Below are 21,473 nucleotides of genomic sequence, written 5' to 3'. Positions count from 1 at the left end.
GCCCCTTTCCGTGGGTTATTTACACCTGAAGAATGACAGAAAATTGTGAACAGCTATCACAAGCCTAAAGATGAACGTTTGAAGACATTCAGTTTACAAATAAATATAAAGCATAACATTTAAATATTCTTAAACAAAGAAAAAAAAATCAGCTTAGTGTAAACGTATCTATTTGTGAATTTACAATTTGAAAAAGACTCTGGTAGTGTACAGTTCTGAGCAAGAGTTGAATAAAAATACATGATAGTTTATATTTTGCTTTTAACTTGGAAAATCCAGCAAAGTAATAAAACGTTCATCTAAATTGAGCCTCATCTTAAACATACATGGTTTTCAAGGCACCTGGCAGATAAGACCTTCCAGTAGGAGCTTGCTAGAACTCCTCTGTGAATATGCCTCATCTTGTCACATGTTCCTACACCAACTCTGATGTCAGGGCTGAGGCAGCTGGTGTAGATGAAGATAGAGAATGGGAAGAATGCCACAAAAAGCAGAATAAAGTTTGTGTGCATGAAATGGACAATGGCACAAATATTCTGTTACCTGCTTGAAAACCTTATCCATTCTGACAGACTGCGGGGAGGCCACAAAAGTCGCATTTACCCATATTTAAGATAAATCCAAGTGTGTGGGTGATTAAATAATCCCCTACAAATACATGTGCCTGATTCTTTCGTTCACATTTACATCAGAAATGTAAACACGTCGGTTTATGCCCATTAATGGAGAAGCAAATCCTACTATGGGGACTTGTGTGTGACAGAGCACATTTTAAAGGTATTGTGACATCATTTTTAACATGCTTTTAACACTATTAAAAGTCTTGGCCAACATCCCTCAAATGTGTCTAAAAGAGTGTAACAAGAAAAACTTCACTCTTAGTACTCTTTTCCTGGCTTTTTATTACAGTGTTTTTTTGCGCCGTGAAAAATGCTTCCTTTCCCCCCTTTCCTGTCAATCATTGCTCCGCTCCTCCTCCAAACCTCCTCCAGCCCAACCATACGCTCACAGCGGCGTCGGAGCGACAGGCGAAGCATGCACGGAAGAGCAGCAGGGAGAACCACAGCAAACAATCATAAAAATAAAGGCATGCAAGCAGCACTGTCCCCTTATCTTAAGTCCAGTCAGTGGCCGCGGGTCTTCTTAGCAGTTTTCCTCCGGTGATTAGAACAAAAGACGCTCTAAACAGCTCCGTGTTAAGCCTCATTTATGGTTCCGCGTTAAATCGACGCAGAGCGTACGCCGTAGGGTTCAGCGTATGGTGCGCGTCGCAGCGTAACCCTACGCCGTAGGTTCTGCGTCGGTGTAACGCGGAACCATAAATCAGCCTTTATGGTGCGCTGGAGAGGAGGCAGGGAGCTGGGTGGAGGGGGCGGTGATTTAGCGGGCCCTGACGTCACGGCCCGCCACCAAACCACATGCGCCGTTTTTGCACAGTTATGCGGAAAATCCCAGAAAGCACACAATACACTGAATGTTAAAAGTTCGTTGTTTTTTGGGTGTAATTGATGTCAAGACACCCAACAAAACACAAAAAATCAAGAAAAAATTGTTTTTCATGTCACAATCCCTTTAAAGTTTTGAAATGTATAATGACAAAATAATTTACAATCTGCATCTCAAAAAAGGATTTCATGAACCACACTGTTGCAGCAATTTATGAAACCTGAAACTGCCCCCATGATGATTTATCTCTGGATGTGGGAGTGTTTAATCTGCTGTGTGTCTCTTTGTGGTAGCATGTTTAGGAAGTTTAAATTTGCTTTGCAGGTAGATATTTCTTGATGTGTATGTCTATCAGGCTACAAATTTGGCTGAGTCACTGCTTCCACTAAACGCCTCAACTTCCTCTAAATGGCATTTTCTCCAAGTGACCAGCAGGTGTCGCTGCTGCATGTAATATAACTCCATTCTGAATGACACTGCAGGGGTGTTACTTACTACACGTGCAGAGTTGGTATTGGTGAGGATTCACCACTGCCCTCCTCACGAGGAAACCTTTCTTTCGCCCTGGAGAGGTTGGATAATGGGCTAATGCCACCGGGACAAAAGCTTGCCTTTGTCATCTAATGTATGCGCGAGGGGACGTGAAGGCTCATTTTATTATTTGCAAATTATTGTGCATGTATGGGTTGCCAACTCCCTGTAAAATAAATAAGGCACACCTCATCGGCAGCTTTCACCCTTCCTGGCGTGGTGAATTTTTTTAGCCCCTTTTTTGTGAGTGAAACGATTTTTTAACTGACTCGAACCTGAATTGAATTAGATGCATATTTTTGAATGCCAATGGAAAACAAATTATTATCCAGCAATTCACTTTAATACAAAATAACAAAATTAACTGAATAAAATAAGTATCTTTCTTAAACAGAAACCTGTCCTGCCTAACTTAAAATGGTATACATGAATATAAAACAATAGAAAGAAAGCAGGACATCCATTCTGTAATAGTGCACATTTTTTGTGCTCGGTCCAGAGCAATCCTCTCAATCAGCTCTCCTAAGAGGAGACAAATGAACATACATTACACATTAGTTCATTTGTCATAAAACTGTAAAAGCAGCAGTAATACTAAAGTAACACTTTACTGTTTTTATATATATATATATATATATATATATATATATATATATATATATATATATATATATATATATATGGTAGTCTTGAAAATGTCACAACGACAGAGACAGCACTTCATTGTGTATCATTCTATACAGGAAACATTGTAGTGGCCACTCACTAGCATGACCTATAAATGACATTTATGTATATGACAGTAAAGTATAACGTCTGAATATTAGTTTATATAGCTTAACTGCACTTTTGTAACACCTAGTTACAAGCACACCTGTGCCTCCAGCATGGCCGCCGCGTCCCAGAATGCACCTTGGTTGCCACTCTCTATAACAAAAGTAAAAACAGAAAGTCTGTAGAAAACGTGTAAGGATATTTGTGCATCAAAGGCCACGACTGTAAGCTACAGTTAGTAAAACAGAAAAAAATAAGTTATGAACTCAACAGCTCAGAATCAGAATCAGCTTTATTGGCCAAGTTTGAACATTGCCCGACAAGGAATTTGACTTTATTCCGCTCACTGTACCCAGATTTAAAAGTAGCAACAGTAAATAACAAATGTACAGTAAATAAACTATTATGTGGCACTTATTAACATATATACAATACAATTTAAAAAGTGAAAGGTGCAGCAGTAGCCTACTGGGGTAGACATGGTAATGACAGCTCTTAATAACAAATGTACAATTTTTAAAAAGTGAGAGGTGCAGCAGAATGAGGTAGATATGATAGATTATTGGGAGGTGCGTTGTTACAACATATTGCACTGTAATTGATTCTCTGAGACTCTATGAGTTAGCTCAATGCCATTTTCCATTGGCATTTTATGACTATTCTTTGACTCTCCCAGCAGGGGTGCAGACCCGATGTCAGGATTGGGGGGGGACACCAACGTGATTTTAATTTTAAATTTTTTGCCAATATGCAACTCATACCATGCCATAAATTGGTAATGGCTCGCCAAAAAATACTGCACAGCCCGTCTCTGATCAACCAATTGATTATTGAAAAGGCTTCGTTGAAAACAGACGCATACGACCGGGAGGAGGCAGGAAAACAGCGGAGAAGTGAGCCACATGTTGGCTACGGGCAGGTACGAATGTAAACAGAACGTTGACAAAAAGTAATTGTCGAGCCCGTCAAAAATGTTAAAAATATTAATTCAGACTAAAAAAAAAATGTATGGAGTAGCAATACTTTCATTCTGTACACCTCAAAACGCACCGTGGATGTATTATTTTTTTAGAAATATATTTTTAATAAATATTCTACATATTCAACCTTTAAGTCTGAAAATACATTTGTTCAATTTTTAATAATTTAGGGTATTTTTTTCCCTTTTCATTTCAATTCATGTTTTTCAGAAATTGGGGGGGACATGTCCCCCCCGTCCCCCCCGGGATCTGCACCCATGTCTCCCAGTAATACGGGACAAAGTGCGTCCCTTTTCAGCTCAATACGGGACGATTCCGTTTTTCCAGGGACGGTTGGCAACCCTATGTGCATGCGATAAAGCGAAAGTCTAAAAACTAAAAAGCAACGAGGCCTGCACTCAGATTACGTATTGGAAAAAAAAAAGATATCACCTTTTTTGGTCCGAGACACCCCCCCGAGGGGTGTGTGAATATTACATAATAATAACCTCAGAAGGCTCGTACCTGCAGCAGAAGAGCTGGAGCCCCGTGGGAGTTTCCACCAGAGCTGACGTGACACTCGGGGGATTTCCACTTTCTAGGCGGCCAATCAGAGCTTTAGAGGAAACTAAAGTGAGGCAAACTTCACGACGGCTATCATTGTACACATGGCTTGAAAACGGCGTGACAGCTCGTCGGGTTAGAGAGCCAGAGCCGCTCCGGAGCTGCAGCTTCATCTGAGAGCAATAACAAGTGGAGGAAACCGGTTACTGCGACGATTCAGCGACTTTAAAAGGTTTTAAGAAGTCATTTACATGCGATGAAAGACATGGAGATCTTTACCGGGGCCCCTGGTAGGTTTTTTCTTCTCTTTTAAGTGTGCGTGTGTTGAAGATGACATCACCCTGAAGTATGTGGTTCTGTCACAGCAGAGGAGCCAACACCCAGTCCCGGGATAAACACCCTCCTGTCCGCGGCTCAGGTACACTTTCCCGTCCCCCAGGACGAGTTTGGTGAGTTTGATTTGGTGCCGTTTTAACTCTCATAAAGATACTGTAAAAGGGTCATAAATTTCTAGACGCATAGCGTCATTGCAAAGTTTGTCCCGAGCTGAACCATCATGGATCACCAGAATAATAAGCGATGCTGCGGCCGCTTCCTTGTTTTGAGATTGTGTCATAATTATTAAGATGGCGCTGAGGTCCAGTGAGTAGTTTTGCTCTATGTGTTTCATTATTGTTGGCAGTACTGGAGTTGAGGGGGGATGAGGGGGGATGGCATCCCCCCTGAAATAAAAACGGTCAAAATCATCCCCCCTGTAAAACTGCCATCCCCCCTTTCCATCCCTTATGTCATTTCATCAATGAATGTGGTTTTACTGCTATTTCAACATTTAGAGTCATCACCAGAAAAATAACTTATTTGACAATTTTCACCTGTTTCAAGTAAATTTTCACTTGAAAAAAGTAGTAATGTCTCATTACTAAAATGAGACATTTTAACTAGAAATAAGACAAATATTCTTGTTAAGATTTTGAATTTTTGCAGTGATCCATTTTACTTATCCTGTGAAGGACAGAATCATATTGATAAGTTCAGAAAACTGTTTTTTATTGTTGTGTTTTGATGTATTTGATGTAAGCCCAGTGGATATTTAAAGCTTACAGAAGGCTGCATTTAACTGCTGCTATGTCATTCCTGCAGTATTTTGCAGGTGTTTTGGTCAGTGCTATTATTTGTAATATATTATATTATTTGTAATCAGCACAAATTATCTGTCCCCATATTATAAAATCCACCATCCCCCCTGATTTTTTTTTTACAACTCGAGTACTGATTGTTGGTAATGCGTAATCACATTCCTCAATGGTTGCAACAGCAGTTCAGAAGCATGAGGAGAAGTTAAATGTAAATCGGTACTAAGAAAGCCATCTCATAATTGCAAAAAAAAAAAAAACCCGAAAAACTAACTTCTAATAAAGATACCGGTTTAAACCATAACCCCCTTGTTAATTGCATTAGGCATCTTTCTGAGCTGGTTTGTTTATGTTTGCACATCATGGCTGCAGGAAACCAGTTTCTGACAAGTGACATTCATGACAGCTCTCAAGTACCATAGCAATCCAGTTGAACCTATTGTGGAAGTGACTTAAGAGGCTCAGCTTGAGCTGGAAACGGAGGACATACTGTGTTAATTCTTTACCTTATTGTTTAAACATGTACATGCAGTAATGTACGTCTGCAGAAGCCTGAAATTAACTGAATGAAATATTTCATTTCATTTCATTTCATTTCATTTATTCCATTCATGGTATATATTCTCAATAATGTTGTACAAAATTTCATAAAGTACACATTATCACCATGAAAGAAAAGGAGCAGCAAGAAGAAAACTTATGATACCTGCCCCTCTCCGTTAATACAGTTACGTTGACTTACTGAACACCAATCTATCTATCACATATTTATAACATGAAAACAAACAAAAAATACCACTCTATCTATTATTTTTCTCTTTCCCCTTCTTCTTTTTTGTAGGCACTTATCTTCTCCTTTTTAAACATTTTCTTAAGTTGATACAAACTTGTGCAACCTCTCAGTTCCTTGCTTTGTCCATGCCATAATGTTACACCTGTAACAGAAATACACCTTTGTTTTATGTTTAGCCTTGCAAAAGTATGTTTGAACTCATGTTTAAGTCTGTTGTCTTCATCCTCCAATCTGAACAAATTTTGCAACTGTTCTGGTAACGATCTATTATAATATTAAGAAACTTGTAAACTACAGTTGTGTATACCATAATTTGCCTTTATTTATTTATTTATTTATTTATTTTATACTTCTGCCAGTTGCAGCTTCATTACTCCAACTAAAAGGAGCATTTATAGGATTTTGTGATTTTGGATTAAGCAGTGAACTAAAAATAGATCAGCTTTCAACCACTTTCAACCATTTGTTTCAGTTCACTTTTAGAACTAGTATTCGTCTCTCATCATAATAAACACATATGTTATATGAATTTTTTCCCCTCCTAATGTAGACCTTATTGAAGACATTATCAATGAATACCGTCCGCCAGAAGGCCGAGTGGTTCTCCCCGAACCGCCCGCTCCCCCTGAGCACCTGGGCTGCCAGCGCTCCTTCAGCGAGGACCAGCCTTCCCTCTGGCAGAACTCCTCTTCCACCTCCAAGCCTGTACTGGTGCCGAGAGGCACAGCATGCAAGGTGGGGATGTTTTGGTTGTGTTATTACTGTGTAAGTGTTGTGCTTTGTGTTGTTGGTTTTGCTCTGATCTTGTCTGGTTTGCACCTCACGTTGTGGTTTTCCGTGTTGCCCAGAAAAAGACAGACTAGGAGAGCAGAGTTCATTTCAGGTGTGTGTTTTGCTCAAAAAGCGTCTGATCAGTCAGTGAAGGGTCATTTTGAAAAAAACAAATACTAAATCTCACTTAATTAGATAGTCAATTCTAGTTTGGTGTATTCAGTAACATTAGTTATTGAAAACACTGATTTGTCATTGATTTCTGTTTTACTGTTGCTTTATCTTAAACTTCTACTCTGTTTAACATATGGAACATATTTTTGTCTACTTCATGGTAGTGTTGGCAACTCATACCCACTAGTCTCCATTGATGCGTCATATTTCAGCAAAATCTTATAGTTGGTGGTAAACAGGAGTGGGTTGCAAAAATTATTTTGAAGCCTACAAATAATGCACATTTACCCCCTGTAGAAATATTTATATATTAAGCCAATCTTAGCCCTTGGAATCTGTAAGATATTTATCTATATATCTATACTTTATTTAAGTTAAACTGAACACACATTCAGAGCTGAGCTATTATATTTGTAGGTCCCAATTGTTAAAGCATAAGCAGAGATGTCTTATTCCAATATCTACATGAATGTGAGAAGCTTGGTAATTGAGCTTTAACTTGACTTTGATCTATCCCTTAGGCAAAATTAGCAAACCTAATGTGATTTGAAAATGTCACCTTGTTTCCCACAATAACTGACATTATAGAGACTTTTAAGTACTGCTTTTAGTGCTCACATTGTGCTGCTATCGAGCGAGAATGAAACTCAGCAGATGCTGTTCCTATCACATTTCCTCATGGGTGACTGCATGTTTCCTGAAGAGTTTGCTTTTTAAAAGCATGAAAAGCTGGAGGAATCAACTGCTGTGTGCATGTGCAGCTTGCTGATGGTGGGGTGTTTTGCACAGAGCAGCAGTTAGGCAGCCGGGTAGGTCAGACTCTTTAGCAGAAACCACGTGGTTTACAGGCAGCAGGGAGATCAGGGATGTTGTAATCTGATAAGACTGGCGCAATGGCCTGGCCTGCTCACACAGGTTATAATGAAAGGCACCATAAAGTAAATGTATAACAGGTGATCTGTATTTGGGTTTTGTTGCTGAAGTTTGTGGGTAAATACAGCTTGTTGTAAAGTTCAGAATTATTGTGACACACCTCCACAGCATGCGTTTCTGTGAGAGGAGGCAGGGAGGAGGGCGTCTTGGAAGAAATGTAATCTGACTCCTGCTTCCAGTTTGCCGTCTCTTCTGTTTTGTAGCCAGACCAACCAGAGGTGAAAAGTCGCATTTTTCCGCCCCATGTCGCTTCTGCTATTGGTGCATCCGTGTCAGGCAGAGCCGACTTCCTGTTTCTTGTCCGCTGACTCGCTCCGCCAGGCCTTTGTTTGGGTTTAGTGTTTTATGGTGAACAGGTCCTCCCAGGCCTACTTGTTCTCGGGAACTCAGACACTCCTGACAACAGACATCTGTGGCTAAGTGGGAGATTGTGAAAGATGATCTAATGCAGGGCCATCACAGAGATGCCTGCTAGCGACGCTTTCAGCTTCCCACGCTGATGAACAGGGCCCTGGCTGACAAGGACTCGGCTTCTTTGACTCTTTGCTTCCTTCAGGTTTGATCATTAATCTCACGTTGGATCGTTACTTTTACATAGAGTTAAAATTATGCCAAAAAAATAGTTCCTTCTTTCTCTTGGGGCCAATCTGGTGCGTAACTTTAGAAATCAGGTTTAGGTTGAATATATTTCTCTTCTGCTTTTATTGGGTCTCTCTGTCTTTCTGAACTAAGCGTGAGCGCAAACGGAAAGACTCGGTGGTCTGTGGTGTAACGGAAAATAAGACATCAAATGCTGGAGGAGGAGTCAGAGAGCACATGGTTAACACTGTGCAGTGATAGAAAGCACATGTCAGTCAGATTTGCTGCTGGTTCACAACACTGTTGCTTGACACAGTACCTGACAAACATCTGGTTCTCTCTTACATGACCAGAAAGCTAATTTGGCTCAGTTTATTTTCTCTGATGATTTGTTTATGTCATTGAAGTATGAAAATGATCTGTTTATATCTGAAAATGCTAACATCTAACATGTGCAAAGTAACTTATGCAAAGATGCACAAAGCACATCTGTGGATCAAGAGGTTTTCTGAACAGAATTGGGGATAAAAAAAAGAAATCTGCTACATAAGTCATAAGGCATTTTTCTCTCGTTACTTTTGCTGACTCGTTGTTTGATCATACTGCTACCCCTGCCTAATAACATTTACAGACAGTATGGAAAGTGTGTGAATGTTTATGGGCTTATTGGATTTTTGTTCAGTGGGTAGGGGGCTTTTTTTAATCTTTTCTCTGGGCAGGGGTTCAAATAATGTTAAAACTTGTTTTTAAGAAAAAACATTTTTTTCATCCCACAGCCAAACTTCCTCCCTCAGCAACACGCAGGGGGAAGTTCAAAGGAAATGGCATCGACTCACCCCTCCCGGGTAGTCTCCTCTCCTGGTCGATGTCGAGTTTCTTCTTATTCACTGCCATCCAAAAGCCCGTCGCAGAACTACGACACCGAAAAACTGGAGCAAATCCTGGAGATGCCCACACTGAAGGTGTTGGAGGAGCCCAAAGACAGAGGCATGAGGTTTCGGTACGAGTGTGAAGGGCGCTCGGCTGGAAGCATCCTGGGAGCCTCCAGCACTGACAGCAACAAGACTCAGCCCACAGTAGAGGTGGGTGTTTGGTTTGGGTTTTGGACACTGGAGGGGGTTTACAGGCTCTCCGAGACAGTTAGGGAGCTTGTAACCGCAGTTGGTTGTGGTTGATGTGTACCCCTGTGGAGGCAGATGCATAAAGGGTGGAGTCGGGGGGACGTGGGTTGTTAGTGTTAATTAGAAAGTCCCCACAAATCCCAATGTGGCTGTGGTTAGACACAGGAAGTTAATTACCTGCCTGAATACTAACAAACTCTTTCAAACTTATCCTCAAGTCCTATAGACTCAGTCACAATAGTTTTTTTTCATTCATTTATTCTTTATTTCATAAAAAAAAAAACAATTCAATACAAATACAAATGTTCTTAAATTGTGAATGAAAAGGGAGCAGAAAGAAGAAGAATCTTATCTGATTTGCCCCTTTTTCCAAGAAATAACTTCACAAATAACATAAATTAAATATAAAAAAAAAAAAAAAACAACTAAGTGAATAAAAAACTAAAATAAAATAAAATTACCGCCATGTATGGGTATGTCAATCAAACTTAACTAACATATTTCATTATATTTACTTAACATACAGGCTTTAATTGTTCTTTTGAATGTAATGTTTGATTTGGATTCTTTGTTTTCTTTATTCAGATTGTTCCATAAACTGATTCCTTTCACAGAAACACAACGTTCCATCAATTTTGATAGAAGAAAGAAAAGAGACGGTACCATTAGAATTACAAAAGTGGATGTTTCATTCTACTGAGGGCTATCACTCATATGCATGAGACAGAAAAACAGCCTTGATCAGCAGGTTTGGATTGAAGCCGCAGAGATTAAGTGATTACAGAGAATGAATCAGTAAATGTTATACCCTTCAACCACTTCATCCCATCTCAAACAAAGGTTGCTGTAAAGTTTCTCAGTTGTAATGGTTTTTGCAAATGCATGATGATGAATAAAGAAGGTTTTTGCTGCTTGGACAAACAACGTTAAGAGCCTCTAATGGTAACTTCTGATCAGTCACTGACCTCCATTACTGTGTGCAACTAATAAAGTGGTGGGTGAGTGTACTTTTCTTTAGAGAGAAAATAATAGTTCCTTCTTTTTTGTGCATGTATAGCAGTGGTTTGGTCGTTAGCACTGTTGCCCCACCGCTAAAAGATCTTGCTTCACAAACCATTTCAGGTTTTTCTGTGTGGTTCTGCATGTCCTTCATGTGCTTGCCTGGGTTTTCCTCAGGTATTCCAGCGTCCTCTCACAGTCCAAAAACATGCATATAGGTCTAGCTGCTGATTCTAAACTAGTCACAAGAATGAGTGTGAGTCTGCGTGGATGTTTGTACACGTGTGGCCCTTGATGGACAGGCAACCTAAACACAGCAGTTCTTGCTCTTGCTCATTAATTTTTTTCTTATACTCTCTTCTCTTACAGATTCAGGGTCCTATTGACCACTTAAAGAGGACCACAGTCACTGTTTCCTTGGTGACCAAAGACTTCCCACACAGGCCTCACCCCCACTGCCTTGTGGGAAAAGACTGTCAAGTTGGTTCGGGAATCTGCAAAGTGTCATTCAATCCTCACACCAGCAGACGTCACAGGTGCACTTATATCGTCAGTTACACAAGTCGTACCAGATATTTTTTTGTAGTTTTCAGACGTCAGAATGTTCACTCAAAGATCTTTTTTTTTCATGTCTGATTTCATCCTGCAGTTTTGCCAATCTTGGCATCCAGTGTGTGAGGAGGAAAGAGCTGGACATTTCACTTCAGAAGAGGCGAAGCCTAAATATTGACCCCTTTCAAAGTGAGCTGGAAACACACACACACACACACACACACACACACACACACACACACACACACACACACACACACACACACACACACACACACACACACACACACACACACACACACACACACTCTGGCTCTTCTTTCCACGCTCTTTACATTTATGACAGTTATGACAGTACAAAGCAGACGCCGTGCCTTACGTTGTGTTTCCCGTCTCTCAGCTGGTCACTCAAAGGGCATTGAAGACATGGACATGAACGCAGTGCGTCTGTGTTTTCAGTGTGAGCTGGAGTGGGAGGACGGCAGGAAAAATTCTCTCGCCCCAATCATCTCCAAACCCATTTATGACAAAAGTAAGATATTTCCAAACACACTCTCATGATTTCAGCCACAACAAAACCACTTGCACCAACGAAAAAAACGACTTCCTAATTCTCACACTTTGCTGTCTATTTTTTTAATTTATGTTTTTAAGAGGCCACAACTACGTCAGAGCTGAAGATCTGCAATTTGAACTTTTACAGAGGGTCCTGCACGGGCAAGACGGAGATCTACATGTTGTGTGACAAAGTCCAGAAAGGTTAATAGAAACTTTCAGAAGAGTTTTTGTGTGTGGGCAAAATAAACAGATGGGTGGCCAATAAATACATTTAAAAGAGCAGAGTGCAAGGAACAAGCTCTTTTTCCACTGAACCATAAATCCAACTCATGAACAATTTTAATAGCAGAACAAACAGAGTGAGAGTTTATGATGTGACTGTTTCTCTCTGATCTCTTGGACTTTAGTTATCCATTAAACAAATTGTTATTGATGTAAAAAATTGGACACCTATGTTATTCAGTGAAGTTGAAATTCTTTCGGTCGCAGATACAGTGGACAAGAGTGTTTTTTGAACTTAAACATTTTGAAACACTTTCCATTCAAGCAACTGCAACTTTATTCACTAAATTAGTAATAATTTGGTCTGTTAGCTCCTCTGTAAGTTCTGTGCTGTACTGGAGATGTGTTGCTGCTTTGTTCTCAACCATCATTGAGGTCTTTATTTGCTCTTCACTTGTAGATCGTGCAATGGCATAGTAAATGATGGTTAATGCTGATGAAATCAACTTCAAGCTAAATTAGAAGCATCAAAAAATGTTCATTCAAATATTGAAGTTAGGTTTTAGACAAATGGCTCAGTTTTCTGGAATAATATAGTTTTGTGGGTTCTTGTCTGTAATCTACAGACGACATAGAGATCCTCTTCAAGCGAGGGTTGTGGAAGGCGAACGGGGAGTTTGCCCAGACGGATGTGCACCGGCAGATCGCCATCGTGTTTAAGACCCCTCCCTACCAGGACCAAGACATCACAGAGGAGGTTGAAGTCAACGTTGTCCTGCGTCGTATCTCAGACCAGATGGAGAGCGATCCAATCGCCTTCACGTATCTGCCGAACAATCGGGGTCAGTCAAGACTAAGCTGTCACTGTTTTGTCAAACACAGAAAACTGGAAAAACTGGTCTCAGAGGTTGCTAATCCAAATATATCGGACCTGTTTATCTTTCAGATCCGTATGAAGTGAAGCGGAAGAGACGTGCAATAAAAAGGGACGTCAGCCTCTCAGAGGAACCTTATACGACAGGTGAGGCTTCATATTTCATACTGTTTACTCTTTTCAGGCACCAGTAGGGCATACCATTTTTTTTTCCTATTGTCAGCATTGTTGTTAATAATTTCAACTATGACTCGGTTTCTTGGCAGCTGAGTGACTGTGTTTGTCACAGAGGATGATACCGTTCTCTCTACGTTTTACTGAACTTTGTGCTTCGTCAGAACTTGACATGCTTTTGCTCTCGGACCAACTAACCATGATGGGGTTGTTCACTTTAAACTAAAACCTGAAATCCCCAGCTGCTGTCAGCTTCATGGTTTCAGTAAAGCTTATTCAAATCAGACAACCACATTCTCGCAATGTTGGCGAGATGGGGAATGTGGGCGGCTCCTTGTGTTAGAAAGTAAGAGACGTTCTGTAAAGCAGTGAACAGCACATACTCATTTGGGAGTAAAATACAGTAAAAATAACCTCACTGCAATCTTAAGTAGCTATTCAAAAAAACATCAAAAACAGCCAAGATTTGACACATTAAAAAGGTTACAAATTGTGATTGTGTATTAATCTGATGACATTTAAAACGATGGCTTCGTCAGCTGTGACAATTATGCTGCCAGTCTTTTTCTTTTCTTTTTTTTTTGAACACCTGTTATTCCCAAAGTAAAAGCCCAGTGCTCATGTCTGCTTTAACAAGTGGGGGAAAAAAATAATCTTTTTTAGAAAAAATCTGTCGATAAGGAACCTTACTCATTAAACCTTTGCATTCTGTTGAATAGGGAAGATCAGCTACATGTAGCTCTTTTTCCTCCCCCATATTGATCACACAATGATCCATAATGCTAACAACAAATTCCCTTAATGATAATTGGACATTTTACAAAACTGACCAGATTGCTGGAATGTACAGTGATGTAAATGCAGAAGTCAGGAACTGCCACATCTGTGATGAAAGCATCTAACAGCTTCAGAAAGTTCATACGTTCTAAGTGGAGAGTGTTGTGTTGGTAAGGCTGTTTTTTATTTCAGGCAATAATGTAGCACATTTCAGCAAATAGGCAATTCAAGGTGCTTTACATCGTGAAAACATGAAAAGTAGAGAGGAAAAAAAGAGATAGAAATTAAATGAATTACACTGCACCACAGAGTAAAGAAAAGTTAAACTAGAGTTACAGTGTACTACTCTAAATAATCCAGTCAAATGCAGCTGTAAACAAATTAGTTTGTAATCTTGATTTTAAAGGAATTGAGGGTTTCAGCGTTCCTGCAGTTTTCTGAAAGTTTGTTCCAGATCTCTGGAGTTAAAAGCTGAATGCTGCTTCTCCATGTTTGGTTCTGTTTCTTGGAGTACAGGGTAGACCTGAACCAGAGGACCTGAGAGGTCGGGATGGTTGATATTACAATAAGAAGTCTGTATTTTGATCCTAAACATTTCAGGGGTTTAATAACTAACAGAAGAGAACCCGGGAAGCAGCATTCTGGATTAGCTGTAGCTGTCTGATTGGCTTTTAGGCAGACTGTTGCAGTAATCAATTCGACTGAAAATGAACGCATGTATGAGTTTTTCAAGGTCCTGCTGAGAGGTTAGTCCTGGAGATGTTCTTCAGGTGATAGAAGGCAAACATTGTAAACGTTTTAATGTGTTTCTGAAGGTTCAGGTCTGAGTCCATGACTACACCCAGATTTGTGGTTTGTAGCTATAATAACTGAAGCTGTGTGCTGACTCTTAAACGCTCTTCTTATGGTCCACAAACAACTATTCAGTTTTGTTTGTGTTTAACTGAAGAAAATGATCACATCCACTGATTGATTTGTTAAATCCATCTACTCAACACTTGTATGGAATCATTGTCTCTGGTAACATTTGTAATGTAAAGTTGTGTGTCATCTACGTAGTTATGGTAACGTATCTTGTTTATTATTTGAGTTAACGGAAGCATGTAGATGTTTAATAGGAGGGGTCCTAGAATAGAACCTTGGGGAACCCCACATGTCATTTTTGTTGATACCGATGTAAAGTTACCTATTGACACAAAGTAGTCTCTATCCTTCAAGTTAGACTCAGACCAGTCAAGTGCTGTGCCAGATTACAGACCCTTTTGAGATGGATCTGTAATTTTCCCATTAGCAAGGTCTCGGTGAAAACACCTGAGGAAAGAGCTGAGTTTACCATTTTAATCAGATCAGATGACATGAAGGGTAAAACTTTCTTGAAAAAACTGTTGATAAAATATCGAGTTTGATCCAGGTTTTTCTAGTTGATTGAGTGAAATTGTGTAATTTTGTTCGCGTTAGTTTTGATTGGACTCAGCACTGTTCCTGGACTTGAGACTGATGCACTGACTGCTTTTCTAATCTTCTTGATTTTCTCAATAAAGAAATTGCCTGTTTCACACGTTGAGTCAAACCAAAACTTTTTAGCACATCCCATAGTTCTTTATCCCCTGAGGGTTTTCAACATGGATGTCAAAGTCTCCCACGATGATTAAACAGTTGGCATTAAGACTTGTGACAGACAGCAGGTCATTGAAATCACTGAAAAAGTTAACATTGTGTTTTGGAGGCCTGTAAACATTCATGAACATGGCTCAAGAACCTTTAGCTGAACAGCCAGATATTCCAAAGAGTGAAATTTTCCTAAAAAGATTGAAAACATTTTCTTTTAATTAATCAATCGTCATAATTCCAGTGGGACATTTTCTACCTTACAACTGAACATTCCTTATATTTCCAACACTTTTATTCCCTCTGTAACATGATCAATTTCTTCTTTTCCTTCAGAGAGCGTGTCTACTTGTGACCAAGCCTCCCGATTCCCCCTGGAGACTGAAAACAGGCTCACACCGGACGACCGGCACAGTGCCACCGACGAGGCAATGATCATTAATGAATTGCTCGAGTGTCCTGAAATTGTAAGCGCACTCAATGACCCCAACTTGGCCATGCAAGGGGGTTTTGACCAGGGGATCGACGCCAACGCAGCCTTTACAAATGTGGATGTGTGGAACTATTTATACCCAGCAGACTTTTCCCAGTTTAGTGACATGCAGTTCAGCATGCTCGTCAATGAGTCCCAGAATATTCAGCCGGAACCACAGGACGGCGGGCTGCAGGTGAAAATAGAAGAGGAGCTATGAGATCAGGGCAAAGTGGGAACAGCTGGCTCCAGCTTTATCAAGTGGACATCGGATTGTTGTTGACTGTAATATGCAAGGAACCAACGAAGTGCACAACGTCCAGACTATGATGGTGCACAACTCCTTGTTTTGCTCCTGCTGCTTGCGCTGTGTAATGTATCCGTGATTTCCTTTCATCTGCTCTGCTGCCCTCCTTTTAACCTCATGTCTTTGCATCAAAGCCTCGCTGGTCGAGGCTTCGGACACCAGAAGCAGTTTAACATTCCTAAATATTTCCTAAAAATTCTACATGTATTGATTTTAATACTCGCTGGTCGGGGAAAATAATTTTTAAAGTCGGCATGGAGCTAATAATAGTTTTCTGTTTAACCTGGGAACTTTAGAAAAGGTCTTTTAGTACATTTTTATTGAGGACAGACTTCTCATGAAAGCTCTGTTTTGTTTCTTTTACATACATTTTGGTTTAAAATACCAACTTCTAGAAGTTTTTCGGAGCATAAAAAGCGTAAAAAGATTTTTTTTATCACAAAACATTGTGTGAACTGTAGTTTCAGATCAAGACTTAGCATAGTTTTCTGTTGTTGCTCTATAATGTGACTGCTGCTCTTAATATTTAATCGGTGCACTCGTCCGTCTAGCCACACCTCTTTGTCCCAGTTTCTGTAGTTCAGCAGTTTCACTCTCGTGCTAAAATTCCAATGACCACCGACGCTTGTCACATGTCTGACTCTGCCACCTTATTGTCTTGTAAATATGTCAGAAGGAAAAAATAAAACGTGTTTGCTATTTTTGGTTTGTCATTACTCACCGAGGAACTGAAAGACAGGCAGGGTTAATAAAAAGGGATGTAGGAAATTCCAAATGTAATGTGTCTCCAGCTGCTACTCGTGCATTCCTGACCTTCTCTGTCACTTGTGAAAACAAAAACGCTTGGAAGTGTTTTCTTTTGTTTTGTGGGTGTGGTGTGTATCATTTATAATCTGAGCTTTAAATATGCATTAAGAGAATTGTGAGTGACTTGCTTGTCCAAGAAATTATAGATATAATGGGTCCCTCGTCTTACAGGAATCAGACACGTGGAGATCAATCACGTCAACCGAAAAACTACTACGAAAAAAAGTACTCTAGGGCGAGAAGCTGCCATTTCAGCTTTTTTCATAAATGTGCTGAGTCATCTGGTGTTTTGAAAAGGCGCTTGCTTTTGGGGAAACTTAGGGCTTGGGAAATCATTTTATTTCAAAATACTAAAACGTATCGTCTTCCACTTCCGAGCTAAGCTCTGATGTGCAAATATTAACTAAGATTTTCAATAAATCAAACCTTTTGGATACAACCTATAGTGTTTTTTTTAGGCAACTCATGTGTTCTGTAATTGTAACCTGGTTTTAATTGCAACCGTTTGACTTTCATGTCTCAGAGTGAAACTGAAACCATTTTTTTTTTTCAGACTTTTTATGTTAATCACAAGTATATTGTATATGTGGTAGATTCAAATCCACTTGTTCCCAGCAGTCCCAGCTGCTGGACGGCTGCAAAGACAACGGTGACTGTAATTACAGTATTAAAGTGTCTCAGGTTTCCATCTGGATGTCCAGTTACCTCATATTTTGGAGAATGTGTTATCTTAAAGCTCCCGTCACTGTTGATCTGAACCAAACACACGTCTCACATCCGCAGGGAAACTCCACACCAGGTCCGTTGCCAAGACCTTTGATCTGGTGTAAATGGAGGGAGATTTATTTCCTGTGAAATGGTACCAGCTTAACCAGCTCCCAACATCTGCCTGTACATGTCCACACTTTCAGTTTCCCTGTACCCGGGACAAGAGAGTCTTATTTTAATAGGGGTTGATAGTGCATCAAGTGTGTCGTTTCAGTGCACAGATGTCGTGGAGTTTACCGGAAATTTCATGCCAAAATGATCCTTTTACTTCTTTTAAAAACCTGACTTTTCTATGTGGATAAAAGCACAGACTGTGGACACTTTTTTTCACTCAAGTTAGTCAGAAATAAAGTTTCCGATCAATGCAAATCTTTGTGAATTAAATTGGTCTAGTTCTTTTGCCTTAAATTTGCCCTAAAATAAACCAGACTAGGAGTTTCCTCTTGTTCTTAATCTGTAGGGGAATTTAGACCAACTTGGTTGACCATTTATTGGCTTCTTTCCTCTCGTCATACTTTACTAAGAGGGTTGGATTTCCCTTTCTCTTAATTTCTCTTCAAATCTCTCCAAGTTCCCAATCCCTTCCTTTAAAAATAATCGACAAACAAACTAAATAAGAATAAGGATAAGAATTTTTTTTTTTCAGAACCTTTCAAGACAAGAAAAATTCTACTAATTTAAAATCTGTTAGCAAAGCTGTTTCATATAAATTATGCCAAAAAAAAGAAAGAAGAAATCTTACGATAGTACCTGTATAGGATTTAAAGGGCAGTTGCAGCCAGGTGCTGCTAGTTATCTGTCCTTGGTAAAATGATCCCCAGCAGGTGTGCAAACCCCTATACAAGCAGATGTTTGGGCATTTTACTGGAGCATTCAGGCGTGTATTAACACCACCACACCCAGGGGGAAAGACATAAGCAATAGTCTCAGAGAAGCAATTGTTGCTGCTCATCAATCCGGAAAGGATTATAAAATAATTTCAAAACATTTTGAGTTCAGTGTTAGACGTGTTTAAAATTATACATAAGGGGAAAAGATCATTTAAGACGATTGTCATTATTCCTAGAGATGATTGTTCCAACAAATTTATCCCAAGGTCAGACCAGGAAATAGTCAGAAAAATATTAATAACTCAAGAGCTAAATATAACCTTCCTAATTCTCACTTACTGTATATTGTAACTTCCAGATCTTTTCTCAATATGCCACGTATTTCAGTAATTGACTCCATTTTGGACATTCATATGGATCAGAAAAGCCTTATCTCAAAGATGTATACCTTGATCTTTGACCTTTCAAGAGATGCATCCCTTGAAAAAAATGACAGGATTGAGAAGCAGAGTTACGGTTAACAATGACTGGGATTCTGCACTAACGCAAGTAAATGAGAGCACTTCTTGCTCCAAGCTTAATCTGATACAATTTAAGGTTGTCCTATGCATCGACTTCACCAATTCCAATCTCTCCAATATTGCAGATACATCTAACAGATGTCAGTTGACACCAGCGAACATGCCGCACACAGGTTCTGGTCCTGTCCCCATCTGCAAGTTTATTGGACAGATATTTTTAAGCATCTTGAAAAAGCACTAAATCTGAAGTTGACGCCTTGCGCAGAATTGGCCATCTTCGGAACATTACCAATCTCCCAAACAATTGGGAAGAAGTTTAAGAACAGTATTGCCTTTGTACGCAGAGTGCACAGACAGATTTTGTTGGAGTGGAAATCGCAGTTTGCCCCCAAAACCTCTTTGTGGCTTAAGGACCTTATGTGATACTTAGATCGGGAGAAAATTTAACATAAACAGAGGGATACACCTAAACAAATTGGATTCCACCTGTGGCTGTATGATTAGTTACATGGTTATATCAAAGAAACCACAGGACAAATGAAACACTCACTTTTGAATAAATTTCTACCATATTTCATCCCCATCTGCTTTATTTTAACTCATTGGCAATGTTGCTTCTCTGTATGTTGTTACTTTCTGTTTTTGTTTATTCTTTCATTTGTCTACCTGTTTATTCTAAAAGAGAAGGTGGTATATTACTTCTCATCTTGACAAATTTTTAATAAGAATATGTAGAAGGGGAGGGAGGGTAATGGTTTGTTAATTTTTATGGGGGGAAAAAAGTTCTGTTCTTTCATGCCTGTTTATTTTACCTGTCAAATGAATAGAATCATAATATAAAATAACTCAAGAGCTATATCTCACACCCTACAGGTCCCAGCAAGGATTTCAAATGTAAACATCCATTACAGCACAATTAGAAAAAGACTGAGTATGATTTGTTTGAAGTGGCTGCCAGCAGAAAGCCTCGTCTGTCTGTAAAGAACATGGAAACATGTCTGAGGTTTGCAAAACAGTGGAGATGTTTGGCCAACACTATGTTTGTTGAAAATTAAACGCAGCATTTAGCAGGAACACTTGACACCCACTGTCAAGCACAGAGGTGGAAGTGTGATGATTTTGTGTGTTTTTCAGCCACACCCATCAAGTACACCATGTAGTAAGGCAAGTTTATTTCTATAATCCAATTCAACAAAAATGTGATTCAAAGTTCTTTACAAAGTCATTAAAACATAAATAAAAAGCATGATTTAAAATTTAAACAAAAAACAACAATAGATAAAAATCTGATAAAATCAGTAGTTAAAATATGATCAAGTTTAAAAGTAACAGTGCAGGTTCAGAGCTTTACTCAAATGCAGCTGAGAACAGGTGAGTCTTCAACCTGGACTTGAATAAATTGAGTGTTTCAGCTGATCTGAGGCTTTCTGGGAGTTTTTCCCAGACATATGGAGCACAGAAGCTGAATTCAGCTTCTCCATGTCTGGTTCTGACTCTGAGAACTGATAAAAACTGGATCCAGATGACCTGAGGGGTCTGGAAGTTCATACTGGGTCAGGAGGTCACTGATGTATTTCAGTCCTGGACCATTCAGAACTTTATAAACCAGCATCAGAACTTTAAAGTCTATCCTCTGACGGACAGGCAGCCAGTGTAAAGACCTCAGAGCTGGACTGATGTGGTCCAGTGTTTTCATATTAGTGAGGACTCGAGCAGCAGAGTTCTGAATGAGCTGCAGTTGTCTAACTCACTAGAAGCACATTTAAAAGCATCTGTCCAGCAGCGCTTGGAACAAGACCTGAGGATCACCAGCAACAGACTAAGTGAGTCCAGACATTAAACCAGTTGAACTGCTGTGGTGTCACCTTAAGAGAGCTGGGCATAAACAAACACCCTAAGAGCTCACTGAACCGGAACAATTCTCCACAATGATGTGAGAGTCAGATGAAGTCACGCAGGAAAAAAATAGTTCATATTAAAGCTGCAGAGGTGGATCCACAAACCACTGACTCATACAGGCTCTCAGTATTACCCACAGTTCCCCCCGTTTTGGTTTAATGTAGATTGATTAAGGGCATCGTGGGGTAAAAAATATTTGCCTGATAACCACTATGATACAAAAAACATTGCAATAAAAGAGGGCGCATTAACTTTTTCATAACCATTGTCTTAAGCTACATCAATAAGGAAAGTTTTGCCCCTGGTTCATCCCTGTTAATAGTGAAG

General features: G+C 39.6%; 1 protein-coding gene across 2 annotated transcripts; it reads left to right on the top strand.

Annotated features, from left to right (window-relative positions):
• The first annotated feature begins 4,495 nt into the window (after window positions 1-4,495).
• relb (v-rel avian reticuloendotheliosis viral oncogene homolog B) lies at window positions 4,496-17,131 on the top strand. Of its 2 annotated transcripts, none has more exons than XM_061719401.1 (11): window positions 4,496-4,564; window positions 4,643-4,723; window positions 6,751-6,935; window positions 9,434-9,739; window positions 11,147-11,313; window positions 11,427-11,518; window positions 11,730-11,861; window positions 11,984-12,088; window positions 12,736-12,951; window positions 13,056-13,130; window positions 15,879-17,131. In XM_061719401.1, exons 1-11 carry the CDS (start codon window positions 4,531-4,533, stop codon window positions 16,232-16,234), a joined length of 1,749 nt encoding a protein of 582 aa, XP_061575385.1. In that variant the 5' UTR covers window positions 4,496-4,530; the 3' UTR covers window positions 16,235-17,131. The 2 variants fall into 2 exon arrangements, with proteins under 2 accessions (XP_061575385.1, XP_061575384.1); XM_061719400.1 differs by having other exon boundaries at window positions 4,640-4,723; window positions 15,879-17,130.
• Window positions 17,132-21,473: the final 4,342 nt, after the last annotated feature.

This window comes from Cololabis saira, chromosome 4 (assembly GCF_033807715.1).
Source record: "Cololabis saira isolate AMF1-May2022 chromosome 4, fColSai1.1, whole genome shotgun sequence".
NCBI lineage: Eukaryota > Metazoa > Chordata > Actinopteri > Beloniformes > Belonidae > Cololabis > Cololabis saira.
Note: the sequence above shows the minus strand (reverse complement) of the source record. Positions and strands in the feature narration are given on the sequence as shown.

Coding starts and splice junctions, on each gene's coding strand:
- relb (XM_061719400.1), top strand. CDS start 4,531: ATGAAAGACATGGAGATCTTTACCGGGGCCCCTG. Junction 4,724..6,750: donor CGTCCCCCAGGACGAGTTTG/GTGAGTTTGATT, acceptor CTCCTAATGTAG/ACCTTATTGAAGACATTATC. Junction 9,740..11,146: donor AGACTCAGCCCACAGTAGAG/GTGGGTGTTTGG, acceptor CTTCTCTTACAG/ATTCAGGGTCCTATTGACCA.